Raw genomic sequence first — 16402 nt, 5'->3', positions numbered from 1 at the left:
CATGGTGGCTCACAACTATCTATTATAGTAAGATCTGGTGCCCTCTTCTGGAGTGCAGGGACATATGCAGGCATAACACTGTATACATAATAAATAAATTTAAAAGAAAAAAAAGAAAACGGAGATCTCTAGTACACTCCTTTAATCCCAGCACTTGGGAGGCAAAGGCAGGCGGATCTCTGTGAGTTCGAGGCCAGGCTGGTCTACAGAGCGAGTTACAGAACAGCCAGGGCTACACAAAGAAACCCTGTCTCAAAAAAAAAGAAAGAAGAAATGGAGATCTGGACTACCAAGCCCAGTCTCATGGTCAGTAGATTGCCAGAGGTCACCTCCCATAGATGAGGCCTTCTGCTCCCCCTTGTCACCTGGACGCTTCAGCCTCAGCAAAGGAGCTTTGCATTTTAAATGTATTGTCTGCAGAGATGGAGTCTGCCCTCATGAATGGGATTCTGTCTGTGAGAATGGTTCACGATTGCCTGTCAACTCCGGTTCGGGGTCTGATGCCCTCTTCTGGGCTCACTAGTCCACACACACATGATGCACAAGACTGAAAATCTTTGGAAAGTATGTGTCTAGACAACTTGAAGGAGTCGGTTTTCTCTCCCACTGTATTCCAGGAGTCAGACTCAGATCAGGTTTGTCAAGCACTTTACCTGCTGAGCTGTTGCGTTTTTGATAGCCTGTTGAAGGTTCACAGACCAGTGTGTTTGTTTGTTTGTTTGTTTGTTTGTTTAAGGATTTATTTATTATATATACAGTGTTCTGCCTGCATGTATACCTGCAGGTCAGAAGAGGGCGCCAGATCTCATTACAGATGGTTGTGAGCTACCATGTGGTTGCTGGGAATTGAACTCAGGACCTCTGGAAGAGCAGTCAGTGCTCTTAACCTCTGAACCATCTCTCCAGCCCCAATTTATTTACTTTTTAAATTTTATGTGCATCGGTGTCTTGTCTGCATGTATATCTGTGTCAGATTCCCTGGAACTGGAGTTACAGTTGAGAGCTGCCATTGGGTTCTGGGAGTCGAACTTGATTCCTCTGGAAGAGCAGCCAGTGCTTTTAACTGCTGAGCCATCTCTCCAGCCTCAAAGTGTCTTAAAACCCACTCTTCCCAGAACCGATAATAGCTGAGTATCCAAAAACTGGCAACAAATTCCTGCGCACGGAATAGGGTATCTTGGTCCATTTACGCCGACATAACAAAATGCTTGAGGCTGGGTACTTAATAAAGAATGCAAATTTATTTATTTATTTCTTTAGGTTTTTTGAGACAGGGTTTCTCTGTGAAACAGTCCTGGAACTCACTCCATAGATCAGGCTGGCCGTGAACTCACAGGGATCCGCCTGCCTCTGCCTCCCGAGTTCTGGTATTAAAGGCGTGCACCACCACCACCTTGCAAGAATGTAAACTTATTACAGTTCTGGAGACCGGGAAGTTCAAGACCAAGGGTCCGACCAGCTTCAGTGCTCCCGTGTTAGGTGTGTTTGAGGAAGCCCCTCAAGGGGAGAAAGCTGAGTGGAGAAAGCCCAAGGTCACCTGGCTCCATGGTGTCGGGAGCAGAGGCCGTACTTCTGCTATTGGTTCTGCGCATTGCTGTATCCAGGCCCAGGGCCCGCATGGTGTTGCTGCTCTTGTTCAGGGTGGGTCTTTCCCCTTAATCTTTTCTAGAACAGACACACCTATATTATAATACTCTACAGATCGAGGCTCTCCTCAATGCAGTCCGGTTGAGATTAGCCATCACCCTTCCTAATGGGTGACCCCCAACCATAACATGCTCACTGTTACTTCTTAACTCTTGTTCTGCTGCTGTCATGAATCATAACTTAAACATCAGTGTTTTCTGAGGTCTTAGGTGACCCGTGAAAGGGTCGTTCGAACAAACACACGTACACACACATCACAGGTTGAGAACCACGTCTCTAAAGGATCCACCACTCAGTATTGTCACACTGAGTCTTAGGATCCTGGCAAATGACCACTGGGGCATATACCTGTGACCACAGTGCAGAGATAACTGAGAAAGAGGCAGCGTGTCCCAGGAGTGATCCATACCTTCATGCCCCTCCTGTCGAGAGACTGCATTCCAGGCAGCGGAAAGCACTGTGGCTGCCATTTTGGTCAGTAGCTGGTCAGGACCTGGGAACTAAGGTGGGCATTCTGAAGGACCAGGCCCACTGGATGCAGGTAGCAGTGCTCAGAGTTCAAACTTGGGGAAAGGAGTGGGTCCTGGTGAAACAGGCCTGTCTGTGATGCCAGCTACTCCAGAGGCGGAGCAGGGGGACCCCAAGTTTAAGGGCAGCCTGTGCAACTTAGGGCTGGGGAGATGGCTCAGTGCTTAAGAGTACTTTTGCAAAGTCCTAGGTTTGGTTTCCAGAACCCACATCATAGCTCACAACTGCCTGTAAGCCTGCTCCCCGGGAATCTGATGCTCTCTACTGGCCTCCGCAGGGACCAGGCATGCATGTGGTACACATGAAAGCAAAATTTCCCAGGGGTAGGGATGGCTCAGTAGTTAAGAGCCCTGGCTGCTCCTGCAGGGGTCCTGAGTTCAATTCCCAGTACTCGCATAGTGGCTTACAACTATCTGTAATGTATTGGTGAAATTATTAAGGCCACTCCACATAGTTAAAAGGGAGGTTTATTTAGTGGCGTAACTTACAAATGAAGGAATAGGTAGGTTGTGGGTTCTGGGAAAGATGCAGCGCAGTCCAGCTGTGTTCTCTGGAGAACTCTCCTCAGTCTACCTCTAGCGTCCAGGGTCCAGGAAACGAGAGTGCAGCACATCCAGATCTCGGGTCTTCAGGGCCCTCTCTTGGCCTCACCTTGTAGGCGTGATAGTTACCGAAGCCTCAGTGGGGGTTGGAACTTCCAGACCAAAGCTGGAATGGCTACCCACTACAGTAATGTGATTTAATACTCTCTTCTGGTGTGCAGAAATGCATGCAAACAGCACCCATATACATAAAATAAGTACAAAATAAAATACCCATACACACAAAATTGAAAAAAAAATTAGAAAGTAAAAAACCAAAACAGGCTGATGAGTTCTTTCCTAGCATCCTCAAGTGGTAGAGCCCCAGCCTAGAAAACCCCAATGAGGGGCCGGGGGTGTGGCTCAGTGGTAGAGCCCCTGCCTAGAATCCCCCAGTGAGGGGCTGGAGGTGTGGCTCAGTGGTAGAACCCCTGCCTAGAATCCCCCAGTGAGGGGCTGGGGGTGTGGCTCAGTGGTAGAGCCCCTGCCTAGAATCCCCCAGTGAGGGGCTGGGGTGTGGCTCAGTGGTAGAGCCCCTGCCTAGAATCCCCCAGTGAGGGGCTGGGGTGTGGCTCAGTGGTAGAGCCCCTGCCTACAATCCCCCAGTGAGGGGCTGGGGTGTGGCTCAGTGGTAGAGCCCCTGCCTAGAATCCCCCAGTGAGGGGCTGGGGGTGTGGCTCAGTGGTAGAGTCCCTGCCTAGAATCCCCCAGTGAGGGGCTGGGGGTGTGGCTCAGTGGTAGAGCCTCTGCCTAGAATCCCCCAGTGAGGGGCTGGGGTGTGGCTCAGTGGTAGAGCCCCTGCCTAGAATCCCCCAGTGAGGGGCTGGGGTATGGCTCAGTGGTGGAGCCCCTGCCTAGAATCCTCCAGTGAGGGGCTGGGGGTGTGGCTCAGTGCTAAGTGCTTGGCTTAACACACCTAGGATTCTGGCCCCTTTCTCAGAATGGCCAAGCAAAGATTAAAAACAAACAAAAAAAAAGGTACTAAGAAATCTGTTCCACTGTAGGACTGAGGGGATGGCAGGCGGTGGGGTGGGGACAAGCCCGGTGCAGCTGATGCAGTGACTCACTGGCTGGTGCTTCCACCTGAAGAGGGCCACAGTGGCTCTTGTACTCAGAGTACAGAGAGGCGCTTCAAATGTTCAGTGTTGGAGAGGTGGGGCAGCCCAGCCCCATGGCCACGGTGACCCCCTTAATGTCCTTAGCCCTCCGTCCTCACCTCCAGCTCAGAACTGAAGGAAGCCTGGCAGTTTGCAGAAAGCCTTAGTATCACTGAGCCCCTGGGACAGGCTGGTCTCCAGGACACAGTCAAGAGTGCATGCTGAGCCTGCATCCCACACACACCCTGTCTTACTGGGCGTGAGGCAGTGAGGGTTGGAGACACAGTATTTCTTATCCCTAAGAGCTTGAATTCAAGCATAAAGAGAATTCCCCCCAAAACTGCAGGCCCCGAGGAGTGCTGCAGAGAAATAGGGTAAGTGCACGTCAGCTGGGCAGGCTGGGGCTTCTCTTAGGGGTGGCAGGGTTGAGAGCCCAGCAGCAAGGCGGCCTCTGCAGAGACCTGTGCTAAGAACACTGCACAGGGAGCAAGAGCAAAGGTCCTGGGGCAGAACCCAGCCTGGCATTGCGGCTAGAAAACACCGACTGCACAGCTGGGCGGAGGAGACTGCTGCGTCCTCATGAGTGAGGTTTTCAGATGCTGTGCATAGGCTGCCAGCAGACGCCATAAGGCAGAGCAGGCTGGTGCAGTGTGGGCTCCAGCAGGGACTGGCAGGTGTGTGTGGTAGACCACAGAAGTCCCACCGACCCGTTTTATACCTTTTGTCACTTGGAGACCACCACCCATGCCATTCCAAGTCTTGGCGAACCTTGACATCTGAGGGGTGTGAGAAGCACACCTGACCAGGCCACTGTCTTAGGAGAACACATGAGATTTGATCTGTCAGTTTGGTTAAGGAAGCAGGTGTGTGGGGTCGGAGAACACCTGAGACAGAAACAGGGCTTTCACCAGGTACCAAAGGGAAGGCTTCACTTCTGTAAAACTGGCGTCTTGGAGAGAAAAGTATTGGCCAAATGACTGCATGCCTGTTTCCCCATTCATCACCCCAGAAAAAAGGCTTGCTCCAGGCGGACCCTGTCACACATCCCACACACCAGCCGGAAGTAACAGTTTCCGTACGAGAGCTGCTGTCCAGACTCAGAGTAGATCTGAGAAGGTGAAGCCAGGGGCTGGACTGCACTTTCTAAAGAGGTCAGGTGATACAGGTCCTCAGGTCAGTGAGGCAGCTTCTCAGCCTTCTGTTAGTGTGAAGGTAGCCAGGCAGAAAAGAACTGAGTGAGTCCAAGTGTGTGTGCTCCAAAACTTTGAAAACCCAAGCAACAAGCTGGAACTAGTTTGTAGACACCTGCCTTCTGCTGTGAATTCTCCTGTATGGGACAGGGACCTAAAATAACCACAGCTTAAGACAGAAGTTTCTGTTTCTCTGTTACATAGTCACAATGCTCTATGAAGGTGACAGCGGCCCAGGCTCCTACTATCTTGTTGCTCTGCCATTCTGTATTGCTTTTGACTTTATGGTGAAGACTGATGGGTAACCATGTCCACATTCCACATAGAGAGGGAGAGGGAAGGTAAGTCTCTTTCCCAAACTTGTGGTCAGAACTCGAACACAGTGCCACAGCTAGCTGCAAGAGAATCTGGAAAGTGCATTTTTGTTTGTCTCACTAAAACTGGGATTTTTTCTACCACATCCACTTCACCTGTGGCCTTTTGTTGTTGCTGTTTTTGGTTTTTCCAGACCGGGTTTCTCTGTGTAATAGCCCTGGCTGTTCTAGAACTGTGTAGACCAGGCTGGCCTCAGATCGACAGAGATCCACCTACCTTAGCCTCCCCAGTGATGGGATTAAAGGTGTGCGCCACCATGCCCAGCTCTCCTGTGTGCTTTTAAAACATTCCTCAGGGGGTAACACAGGCTTGGTGGGACTCATTCCCAGGGCTGGTTGACACTTACTGCTCTGCCCCTAGTTTGAACTCTTGGTTGGGCCTTTGAGGAGAGCCAAAGACAGGGCCTCCACAGGAAATCTCAGTGTTGGCCAAATGAAACACAAAGCAGAAGGCATCTCTGTTTGATGCCAGGCTGGTTCTTCTGCAGGCTGGGCCAGCTCTGCCCTGTGCCCCTGCTCCTCACTTCCATATGTTCTCTGGCAGTTCCCACTCAGAAGCCGGGGCTCCCTCTTCAGATATTTTAACATGGATGTTTGGTTTTTAGACACCCATTCTGTTGGTTTACTCGTGGCACCCCATTTGTGCATATAAAAATATCCCATCACTAGAATGGTAAACAAAAGTAGTAAAATGGAGCGTAAATTCTCTGACAGCCGGCAGCACCTTGCTGCGCTATTGCCCCTGGGTCGGGGAAAGCTGGCATAGGGATGGAAGAGACAGGGCCTAAAACTGTAACCCCCACCCCCACCCCGGGACCTCAGGGTCCAGCTCACTCCTACTTCCCCATCCCCAAAGGCTCTATGCAGTCCTGGAACTCACTCAGCGTCGCAGGCTAGCAGCCCTTCACTCCCCCACCCCCACCCAGGCACAGAGCCAGGGCAATTTCCTCCTGCAGCCCCTGGCATCCATCTGGGAAAAATTAAAGGTGATTATAGAATCCAAAGCTATTTAGCTGGGAATGAAGGAGATCGGAGTAATTCTTCCTTCTCGCTTTCTCAACACATCTATTCATCCAGTGTCTCCGCTTCTGGAAAGACCCTATGTTCTCGAAAAACTGCAGATGTCGCCTCGACTTTTGCCTTCCTGGTAGGGTAGTTAAATCCTTCCAGGAGACCTGCGACCCTAGCATGGGTGGATCCCCCAGCTGTGGAGCCCCATCACTGCAGAGAGGGCTCATGCCTACTCAAGGGCTCCCCTAATCATGCCCGATGTAGTGCTGATGGAGCCCTGCTTTCTGGGCAAAGTCCCAACCACACTCAGTCCAGGCAAAAGGGCCAGGGGTGGTGTGGGCATCACGGACTTGGTGGTGCAGCCTGAGAAGTGGACTGGGTCTTGGTGGACAATCAAGGCCTCGGAGGAGGGGATGAGCAGGCACAGGTGAAGCAGAGTCAAGAAGGCCCCTGAAGCTCAGGGGCCATCGTCTTCCGGTGCTCTCACTTCAGATGATGCTCCTGGAACTTGCTTCGGTGAAGGTGATGAGGTCGTGGGTGCAGTGTGGAACCCCTAGGTGGCCTGAGGGATATGGGGAAGGGAGAGGGGGAAGGGCAGGAAGACTCTCCAAACCCTTGGAACCACGCCAGCAATCACCCATGATTATACAGAAAGCAAGATACACACACACACACACACACACACACACACACACACACGTATATATAGATCCCTGCTGTACGTGGATGAGCAGGCAGAAGCACAAAGAAATGAAAGGTGCAGCCAGCATCAGAGCCGAAGGTCTGCCTGTCCGACAAAGTGGTAAGCATGGTGATGAAGATACTGCCTGAGGTGAATCTCCATTTGCTAGGCAAGGACAAGTTTCATCATCCAAAAGCTGGGGTCTTGAACTTGGCAGCTCCATACCACTGTAATGCTACATGTCAGCCATTACTGCTCCTGAGACAGTGACAAGCAGCCCTGACATCTGGACCTGCCAGGCCTCTGTCTGGGGAACAGATGCAGGTTCACAGAACACGTTAGAGACAAGGCTCAGGTGGAGACAGACAAGACTGAATATTGCCCAAGCCAGGCGCGTGACTGGCTAACACAAGCGACTGCTGCTGTACCAGTCTCGGCTTCAGCCCCACTCTCTCCCTCCTGGGTCAGTCATTGCCCGGCATGGTGGCACATGTCTTTAGTCCCAGCATTTGGGAGGCAGAGGCAGGTGGACTTCTGAGGTGAAGGCCAGCCTGGTCTATAGGACGGTCGGGGATACACATGACTCCCAGAGGTCTGAGCTGCTTGTCAGTGTCTCAGGAGTTAATTGCAGATGCCATAACACGCTCCAAACTGAGACTTTGTCTCAGAAAAACAGAACAAAAAGGGGGCGGGGATCATGGATGCCTCTGTTTTTTGGCAACACCCACCCCTGAGCAATAGCCTTCCTCTTTGAGCCCTTCCTAAAACCAGACACACAAGCCCAATCCTATAGTCCCCCCTGACACCCTCCCCCCCACACACACTTGTTTTTGTTTTTCGAGACAGGGTTTTGTAGCTTGAGTTTTCCTGCCTTGCCCACAGTCAGGACAAATCTCTGTCACCCGCCAGTCCCACAGCCGCTCAGACCCAACCAAGTAAACACAGAGACTTATATTGCTTACAAACTGTATGGCCGTGGCAGGCTTCTTGCTAACTGTTCTTATAGCTTAAATTAATCCATTTCCATAAATCTATACCTTGCCACGTGGCTGGTGGCTTACCGGCATCTTCACATGCTGCTGATCATGGTGGCGTCTGGCAGTGTCTCTCTGCCTCAGCCTTCTGCTTCCCCGAATTCTCCTCTCTCCTTGTCCCACCTACTTCCTGCCTGGCCACTGGCCAATCAGTGTTTTATTTATTGACCAATCAGAACAATTTGACATACAGACCGTCCCACAGCAGGGTTTCTCTATGTATCCCTGGCCGTCCTCAAACTCAGAGATCTGCCTGCCTCTGCCTCCCTAGTGCTGGGATTAAAGGTGCACACTACCACTGCTGCCCGGCCCTAAAAACCCTTTTAAAACATGATTCCTGCCTAGAATCCCCCAGTAAGAATTAAAGGCGTGGCTCAGTGGTAGGGCCCGTGCCTAGAATCCCCCAGTGATGGGCTGGGGTGTGGCTCAGTGGTAGAGCCCCTGCCTAGAATCCCCCAGTGAGGGGCTGGGGTGTGGCTCAGTGGTAGAGCCCCTGCCTAGAACCCCCCAGTGAGGGGCTGGGGTGTGGCTCAGTGGTAGAGCCCCTGCCTAGAACCCCCCAGTGAGGGGCTGGGGGCGTGGCTCAGTGGTCAAGCACATGCATAGCATACACAAGCCCCTGAGTTAGGTACATTTTTTTTAAGATTTTATTTATTTATTATGTATACAGTGTTCCGCCTCCATGTAACCTTGCACACCAGAAGAGGGCACCAGATCTCATTACAGACGGTTGTGAGCCACCATGTGGGTGCTGGGAATTGAACTCAGGACCTCTGGGAGAGCATTCAGTGCTCTTAACCTCTGAGCCATCTCTCCAGCCCCTAGGTTCATATTTTTATATTCTTTATTCTATTTTGTCTACATGTATGTATGTGCAACGAGTGCGTGCCTGGTGCCTGAAGAGGTCAGAAGAAGACACTGGATCTCCTAGAACTGGAGTTATGTATGGTTGTGAGCCACTATTCAAGTTCTGAGAACCAAACCCAAGTCTTCCACAAAAGCAACTTAACCCCTGAATCTCTCCAGCCCCCTGAATTAATTTGTTGCAAGCACCACAAAATAGAGGGCTTTTTTGTTTTGTTTTGTTTTTTTGAGGCAGGGTCTCTCTGTGTAGCCCTGGCTGTCCTGGAACTCACTCTGTAGAGCAGGCTGGCCTCTGCCTCCCAAGTGCTGGGATTAAAGGTGTGCGCCACCACGGCCTGGCTGCTGCACCTTTTTGATGTGAGAAACTGAAGCCCAGTCACATTGAGTGTCGAGGGAGGAGTTGGGACAAGGATCTTGTGGGCTCGTTCCCAGTCCCCAGTTGCACGGTCACATCCCCAGCCCAAGCCTCACCTGGAAGCCCCTGGTCCCTCTGAATAATATCCTGCTTCTGCCTGTACGCAGAGCAAAGTACATCTGAGCAAGAAGGGAGGCCACTTCTGGCACGTAGCTAGCTAGGGTCACTGCAGCCATTTCCAGCAGGAAGGGCTGAGATATAGAGGCCCCTTTAATGTCACTCCAGCACCTACCCCCTCTACCCAACAAGTCTTGAAGAGATTGCCTCCTGAGCTGCCAGGACTCCTCTCCTTGGGAGAGGCCTGTCACTCCATGGTCTCTTCAGAGTGATGGCCCTCCATGTACTAGTCAAGGGAAAAGAATGGGCGAGGCTGCCCATGCGTCACCAGCCATAGAGAGCCTGTTAATTTTTTGATAGCCATTGAACTCTGATGACACTCACTAGAAAAGCTTCACCCGTCTCATATGAGAGACTCCTCGGGTCTGTGATCCCTTGGTCTTCAAGCCCCTGTGACCCCTGATTTTTTTTTTTTTTTTTTCTGAGACAGGGTTTCTCTGTGTAGTTTTAATGCCTGTCCTGGATCTCGCTTTGTAGACCAGGCTGGCGTTGAACTCACAGAGATCCGCCTGACTCTGCCTCCGGAGTGCTGGGATTAAAGGCGTGCAACATCACCGCCTGGCTCTCTGACCTTAACTAAGCTAAATCCTTGAAAGGTGGAACCCTTGATCTTTCATACCAGCCTCGTCCTAGTTTCTCACGTGGGTCCAGATAAATTAGTGGCACTCACACTTCAGCCCGCCTCTTCCCAAGAGATATCCTTCTCTGTCATCTGTGATTCTTGTTTCACCTGTAACCATCTGGGTTGCGCTGTTCCCACGCACTGCCTGCTGCCCTTAGCTCGCGACGCCCTCTAGCTTTCCTTCTCTTAGCAAGGAAAGCCTTAGCTGCGCCTGGCAGTCGATCGCCACAGCGCTGCCACCGGAGGAGAGCAGGGTAGAGTCTTCCCAGTCTCCAGACTCTAGTGATCTCCGGGCCTGATGCCCCACGCGTGTCTCCGAGCCAGGTTCAAGGTTGCAGTCCGGCATTAGTACAGTCACGCCAGGCAGGTCCTGGGACTAGCAGGTGGAGAGGTCCTTCCCTGTACCGAGTTGCTTGATGATGACGTTAGACTGCGTTCCGTACAACGCGAGGTTTTCTGCGCGGGCGCATCGCTTCTGGTTCCCTTTGCCGTACAAGCCTAAATTACTGCGCAGGCGTTTTGGTTGCTGGTCGTGGTGGGAATACCACCACTAAGCTTTCTGCGCACGCGCCTGGGCTACATTGTTCCTCTGCCCAGAGTCTTAGCTAGGAAGAAGAGAGCGCCCCCGGTGTTGAGTGCTGCCAAGAACTTTGTCTCTTTGCGGCGGCACTCCAAGACACACCCGGTTTTGGAAGGAAAGACGTCAGGATAGAGCTACCGAAGGCGTCTGGATGTCTCTGAATCCTGACGCTTCAACCCCTTTGGCCTCCAGCAGCTCGTCTTAAGGGGCGGGGCTCCCGCTGCTCTCCCCGCGCGTCTACACTTTGCTCGGTTGGTGATTTGGAACCGGGAGAGGGAGGGTCATCCTCGAGTCTCCGAGAGACTGGCAGTCAGATTTCTGAGTTTTGGAAATAGAGAAATGCATTCGGGTGGAGAATGGACAGACGCCTCGCTCTTCGGGGAATCGGTCATGGGCGTTGGGTTTTTAGGTCTTACAGGGTGACACTGGAGAATGGAAGTGGAGGACAGGCTGGAGGAGTGAAATCTGGATTTACAGTGGGGCGCTAGAAAAGGGTGTTGTCGGGTGTGGTAGCGCATGCCTTTATTATCAGCGTTCTGGGAGGCAGAGGCTCTCTGAGTTCCAGACCAGCCAGGACTACACAGTGAGACCACGCCTTAAAAAAAAAGGAGCAAACAAAAAGTCTTGCGCGTTCCCTGACCCATGTCTTTCCCCACATCTTGCTTTCCAGCAATGCCTCTGCCGCAGGGTGACGTGACTGCCTTATTCCTGGGGCCTCCGGGCTCGGGAAAGTCCGCGCTGATCGCTGCGTTATGCGACAAGAATGTAGACATGGTCGAGATTCCTGAAGGACGGCCGGATTCTGGAGTCCCCAGTCTGAGAGCGGCGGCTCCAGGCCTCTTCCTGGGCGAGCTGAGCTGCCCACCCGCAGCTCCGGGGCCCTGGGCGGCGGAGGCCAACTTGCTGGTATTGGTGCTACCAGGACCTGAGGGGACCGAGGAGCCCTTGACCCCAGCTCTGGGAGAGGCAGCGCGGGCCGCCCTGGCCCGAGGGACCCCGCTGCTGGCAGTACGGAATCTGCGTGCTGGAGACTCCCAGAATGCAGCTCAGGCCCGGGATCAGACTGCGGCCTTGCTGAAGAGTGCTGGGTTAGGAGCTGCGCCTCTCTTTGTGCTGCCGGCCAATGGCAGCAGCAGTGACTGCGGCGAGGAGCTGGAGCGCCTGCGGGTGGTGCTGCGGACCCAGGCGGAGGCGCTGCAGAGGTGAGGAGACATGCGCGCTGGGTGGGGTGGCCTGATGCCTTTAGCTTAGACCCAGCTCAGCCACCGTGCTCTTTAAGGTTCTCGAGCCCTGTTCCTAGAGAGCTGGAGACAAGACTTTATTGGCTGTCTATTCTTCTATACCCTACCCTAGATCCCCCAACCCCCACCCGCCCATGAGCACAGATTTTGAGATCAGGGAGGCTCCACCATAAATGGGTGCTTTTTTTTTTTTTTGACCCTTTTCTGTTATTTAAAGCTTGCACCCGCCAAGGGTCAACCGGAGGGCCCGCCACAAAGGTCTTATCTCGTGCAAGCTCTCTGACATCACAAGCCTCCTCTCTGGTGAGATTTGAAAAGAGGCCCAGACACACGCAAATACTATCTACAGGCAAAATTCCGGACTCCATTTCTCTGTGACATTTGCGATTCCTCGATGATTTTCCCCGAAGACTCTCCAGCACTCCCGTACTCCTCCTCAGCTTGGTTCTCAAGGGACAAACCTTCCCAGCCGTCCCCCCACCCCCGCCCCAGCACCAAACCCTTAAGGAGCTCTGTTTCCGTTGCTTGCCCCGCTCTTCCATTCCCCAGTCCCCTCTCAGGTCTGTGCTATTTACCGGCTCTCTCCTAAATCCACCCCTCCCCAGCTGCCAGCTACCTCAATTTATGCATCCGTCTGAGAGCCACTTCTCATTTATTAGCCTCACCTGCCCCGTCAGTGCTAGATGAGATTTCTCCCCTCACATGCCCTTCCTAACATCCACCCTTAGCAAAAAAAAAAAAAAAAAAAAAGCCTTTGGGGGCGCCATAGGCCACAATGCAGTTGCCGCCACCCCCTAGAAAACTTCTCCTGCCCAGCACATATTTGGAAAAGCCCTGGTCCTGAGGGCTGTATCTGGGGAAGTCCTAACAGGGTCCTCATTTTAGGGTCTGTTGGAAACCTGCCCTGCAATATCCAGACCTCTGGGTAGCCCTAAGACCCTCCCTTAACTTTATGGTCCCGCCCCACCTGCTTTTTTTTTTTTCTTTTTTTGTTTGTTTGTTTGTTTGGTTGGTTGATTAGGTTTTTGGTTTTGGTTTTTCGAGACAGCGTTTCCCTGTGTAGTTTTGGTGCCTTTCCTGGATCTCGCTCTGTAGACCAGGCTGGCTTTGAACTCACAGAGATCCGCCTGGCTCTGCCTCCCGTGTGCTGGAATTAAAGGTGTGCGCCACCACCGCCCGTGCTTTTCCTGCTTTTAAAACTCTTCTGCCTTTGACCTTTTCCTACTCTCCCTCCCCCACCCGCAGGTTCCTGCCACCTGCCCAGGATGGCTTCGAGGTGCTGGGCGCAGCAGAGCTGGAAGCTGTGCGCGAGGCCTTCGAAACCGGTGGCCTGGAGGCGGCGCTGTCGTGGGTGCGCGCTGGCCTTGAGCGCCTGGGCAGCGCGCGACTGGACCTGGCGGTGGCCGGCACTACCAACGTAGGCCTTGTACTAGACATGCTACTGGGACTGGATCCTGGCGACCCAGGTGCTGCGCCTGCTTCGGAACCCACTGGGCCCACCCCTTATCCGGCTCCAGAGCGCCCTAACGTGGTGCTCTGGACCGTTCCCCTGGGCCCCACCGCCACATCCCCTGCCACCACCCCTCACCCAACCCACTACGACGCCCTGATCCTCGTCACCCCTGGGGCTCCCACCGAAGAGACCTGGGCCCAGGTCCGCTCGTTGGTGTCACCAGACGCTCCACTCGTCGGCGTGCGCACGGACGGCCAGGGCGAGGATCCACCCGAGGCTCTGGAAGAAGAGAAGGCTGAGAAGCTCGAGAAAGCAAGCGGCGGGAGCGCAGGGGATGCCCGCAGCGAAGGCAAAGAAAACCGTGGCTCCGGGGACTCGGGGCCCACGGCTGCTCGGAGTCCGGAGGACGAGCCGTGGGAGGTACTGGAGGAGGTGCCTCCGCCCGTGTTCCCTCTGCGGCCCGGTGGTCTCCCGGGGCTGGGAACCTGGCTTCAGCGCGCACTGCCTGCGGCTCAGGCCGGGGCGCTGCTGCTGGCGCTGCCACCCGCAAGTCCCCGCGCAGCGCGGAGGAAGGCGGCGGCGCTACGGGCAGGGGCGTGGAGGCCAGCCCTGCTGGCCAGCCTGGCGGCAGCGGCCGCCCCAGTACCAGGATTGGGCTGGGCTTGCGATGTGGCTCTTCTCCGGGGACAGCTGGCTGAATGGCGGCGCGCGCTAGGCCTCGAACCAGCGGCAGTGGCACGCCGTGAGCGTGCCCTGGGCCTTGCTCCTGGAGTGCTGGCCGCGCGCACGCGCTTCCCGGGCCCGGTGACACGCGCCGAGGTGGAGGCCAGACTGGGATCCTGGGCTGGCGAGGGTACCGCGGGAGGCGCGGCGCTGGGTGCGCTCTCCTTCCTATGGCCCGCAGGTGGCGCAGCGGCGACAGGTGGCCTGGGTTACCGTGCGGCTCACGGTGTACTGCTGCAGGCCCTGGATGAGATGCTGGCTGATGCTGAGGCGGTGCTGGGACCCCCAGAGCCCAACCAGTGAGGGGTGTGGTGGGGGCTGGAGGGACTGGTGACTTGGTTTCTGGCCCCACAGCTTCTGAGATTGAGGGGTGAGGGGTGGTACTCAAACCCGGGGACTTGAAGGAGACTGACTTCTGGTTGAAATCTGCGACTTCACAGTCACCCGATTTCCTGGGTTCTGAGTGAGTAGGGTCTGAGCACCCTTAGTTTGCCATTCAGACAGTAATGTAGGGAGGGGAGTTGGGGGCTGGACTCCTAGAAATGGGAGCCTTTTGGCCTCCAGCTGGCATCTGGTCCTAGATCTGGACGCCTCAATTCCTGCCTGACTGTGGGTGGCCCTATGGCTGTGGACCGTGCTATAGGGAGTTAGAACCCTTGGAGTGCTGAGTCCCAAAGGAAAACGAGATGTAAGTTGCCCCAGAAAGAACAGGTTTTCAGGACCGACCCAAGAGGACTTGGGACCTTCATTTCAAATGAGAATCTTAAACGCTGGTTCCTAAGAAGGCTCTGTGGACATTGGTTGTCAATTCCTGGGTGGTGGGAAATCCGTGGAGATCAGGGGCTTGCTGGAGACCCCCTGGTCGCATGGAGAGTGGCGGATCATCCACCATTTGCTCTCCAAGGCTTTGTTGTGGAGAACACTGTCCCACAAAATTGAAGGGAAGGGACAAGAGGTCTGGGAATGGTGGTCTCCTGATGGCCAGAGTCTGGGCATCGGGTCTTTGAGGTATGGAGAAATAGAAACCTATACTTCAGAAATACCTCGGTGAGCTCCTGATGTCCTGGGATCCTGGCAACTGTATCTCCGTGCTTTACTGGGCAGGGGTGTGACTACCCCCACTTTATAGGTGCTGGGTGACTGGGGTCACTTGAGTTTATCACTGGTTTCTTCTGTCGTGACGACCTTAACTCTTGGGCCTTGGAGTGTTGTGGTCCTGCTTTTTTGGAAAGACAGGAGGGTGCTGCTGTAGCAGTCTAGACTTGTCTGCATGGCCTCCGCCCATGTCCCCAAGATACCTGGTCCACACAGGATGCTGCTGTGGGCAGTGTTTCCTACGATAGCTGGGCAGACCTTCGCTGCTGTGGGAAGGTGTCAGGAGTGAGGCAGAGGCAGAAACCACAGTGCTGTGGTTTGTTTTAGGTGGGAAGTGCCACCATAAAGTTGTTCAGTGTCAAAAGCAGAAAAGGAGGACCTGGTAGATGGGACCACCAGACTCAGAGATGCAGGCCAGAGGCTCATCAACACAGCAAGTCACTGTGTGCCTTGGTCCCCGCCTCTCCCCATTGCCAGCCCATCTCCAGCAAGCCTGAGTTGTCTTTCTGATGCTTGGGTCCCACCTCAGGACTGGGGCATTTTCTGTTTTTCTGTGGAATGCTTTGCCTCCTCATCCTTTTTTCAGATTGTGTCCTCATCCATCAGGTCTCCCTGAAATGGTCCCTTCAGAAGCCTCCTGATGACCCCAAGTAGCTTACACTGATCCTGGCCACTTGATGGTCCTTGTAGTAAACATTACTATCAATAATGTGTTTACAGGCTGGGCGGCGGCGGCACACGCCTTTAATCCCAGCTCTCGGGAGGCAGAGCCAGGTGGATCTCTGTGAGTTCGAGGCCAGCCTGGTCTACAGAGCTCCAGGACAGGCACCAAAACTACATAGAGAAACCCTGTCTCGAAAAACCAAAAAAAAAAAGAAGAAGAAGAAAAGAAAAGAATAATGGCCTTGCTTATGTATTCATTCTTTCATTCTCCCGTTTGTCGGCTCTTTCCCCTTGCTTGTCCTTTTCTTGGGTGTACCCTAGCATCCAGAGCAGTGCCTGACACACGGTGCGTGCCTAGTATGTATTATTTTAGTTTACTGATCGTTGGCACGTGGCCTGGAATTCAGGCTGTCAATACCTTGTTACAAAAAGATGCAAGCTAGGAAGAGGCGAGCCCCTGGTGGGAGAGAAAATGGGGAGCAGAA

At 53.7% G+C, this 16402-nt stretch overlaps 1 protein-coding gene across 2 annotated transcripts; it reads left to right on the top strand.

The window, feature by feature from the left end:
- The first annotated feature begins 10082 nt into the window (after window positions 1–10082).
- Irgq (immunity related GTPase Q) lies at window positions 10083–15201 on the top strand. Of its 2 annotated transcripts, XM_028893844.2 has the most exons (3): window positions 10083–10993; window positions 11413–11944; window positions 13229–15201. In XM_028893844.2, exons 2-3 carry the CDS (start codon window positions 11415–11417, stop codon window positions 14460–14462), a joined length of 1764 nt encoding a protein of 587 aa, XP_028749677.1. In that variant the 5' UTR covers window positions 10083–10993; window positions 11413–11414; the 3' UTR covers window positions 14463–15201. The 2 variants fall into 2 exon arrangements, with proteins under 2 accessions (XP_028749677.1, XP_028749676.1); XM_028893843.2 differs by lacking the exon at window positions 10083–10993 and having other exon boundaries at window positions 11003–11944.
- Window positions 15202–16402: the final 1201 nt, after the last annotated feature.

Source organism: Peromyscus leucopus, chromosome 1 (genome assembly GCF_004664715.2).
Source record: "Peromyscus leucopus breed LL Stock chromosome 1, UCI_PerLeu_2.1, whole genome shotgun sequence".
In the NCBI taxonomy this organism is placed as follows: Eukaryota; Metazoa; Chordata; class Mammalia; order Rodentia; family Cricetidae; genus Peromyscus; species Peromyscus leucopus.
This window is presented reverse-complemented; position numbering and strand designations above follow the sequence as displayed.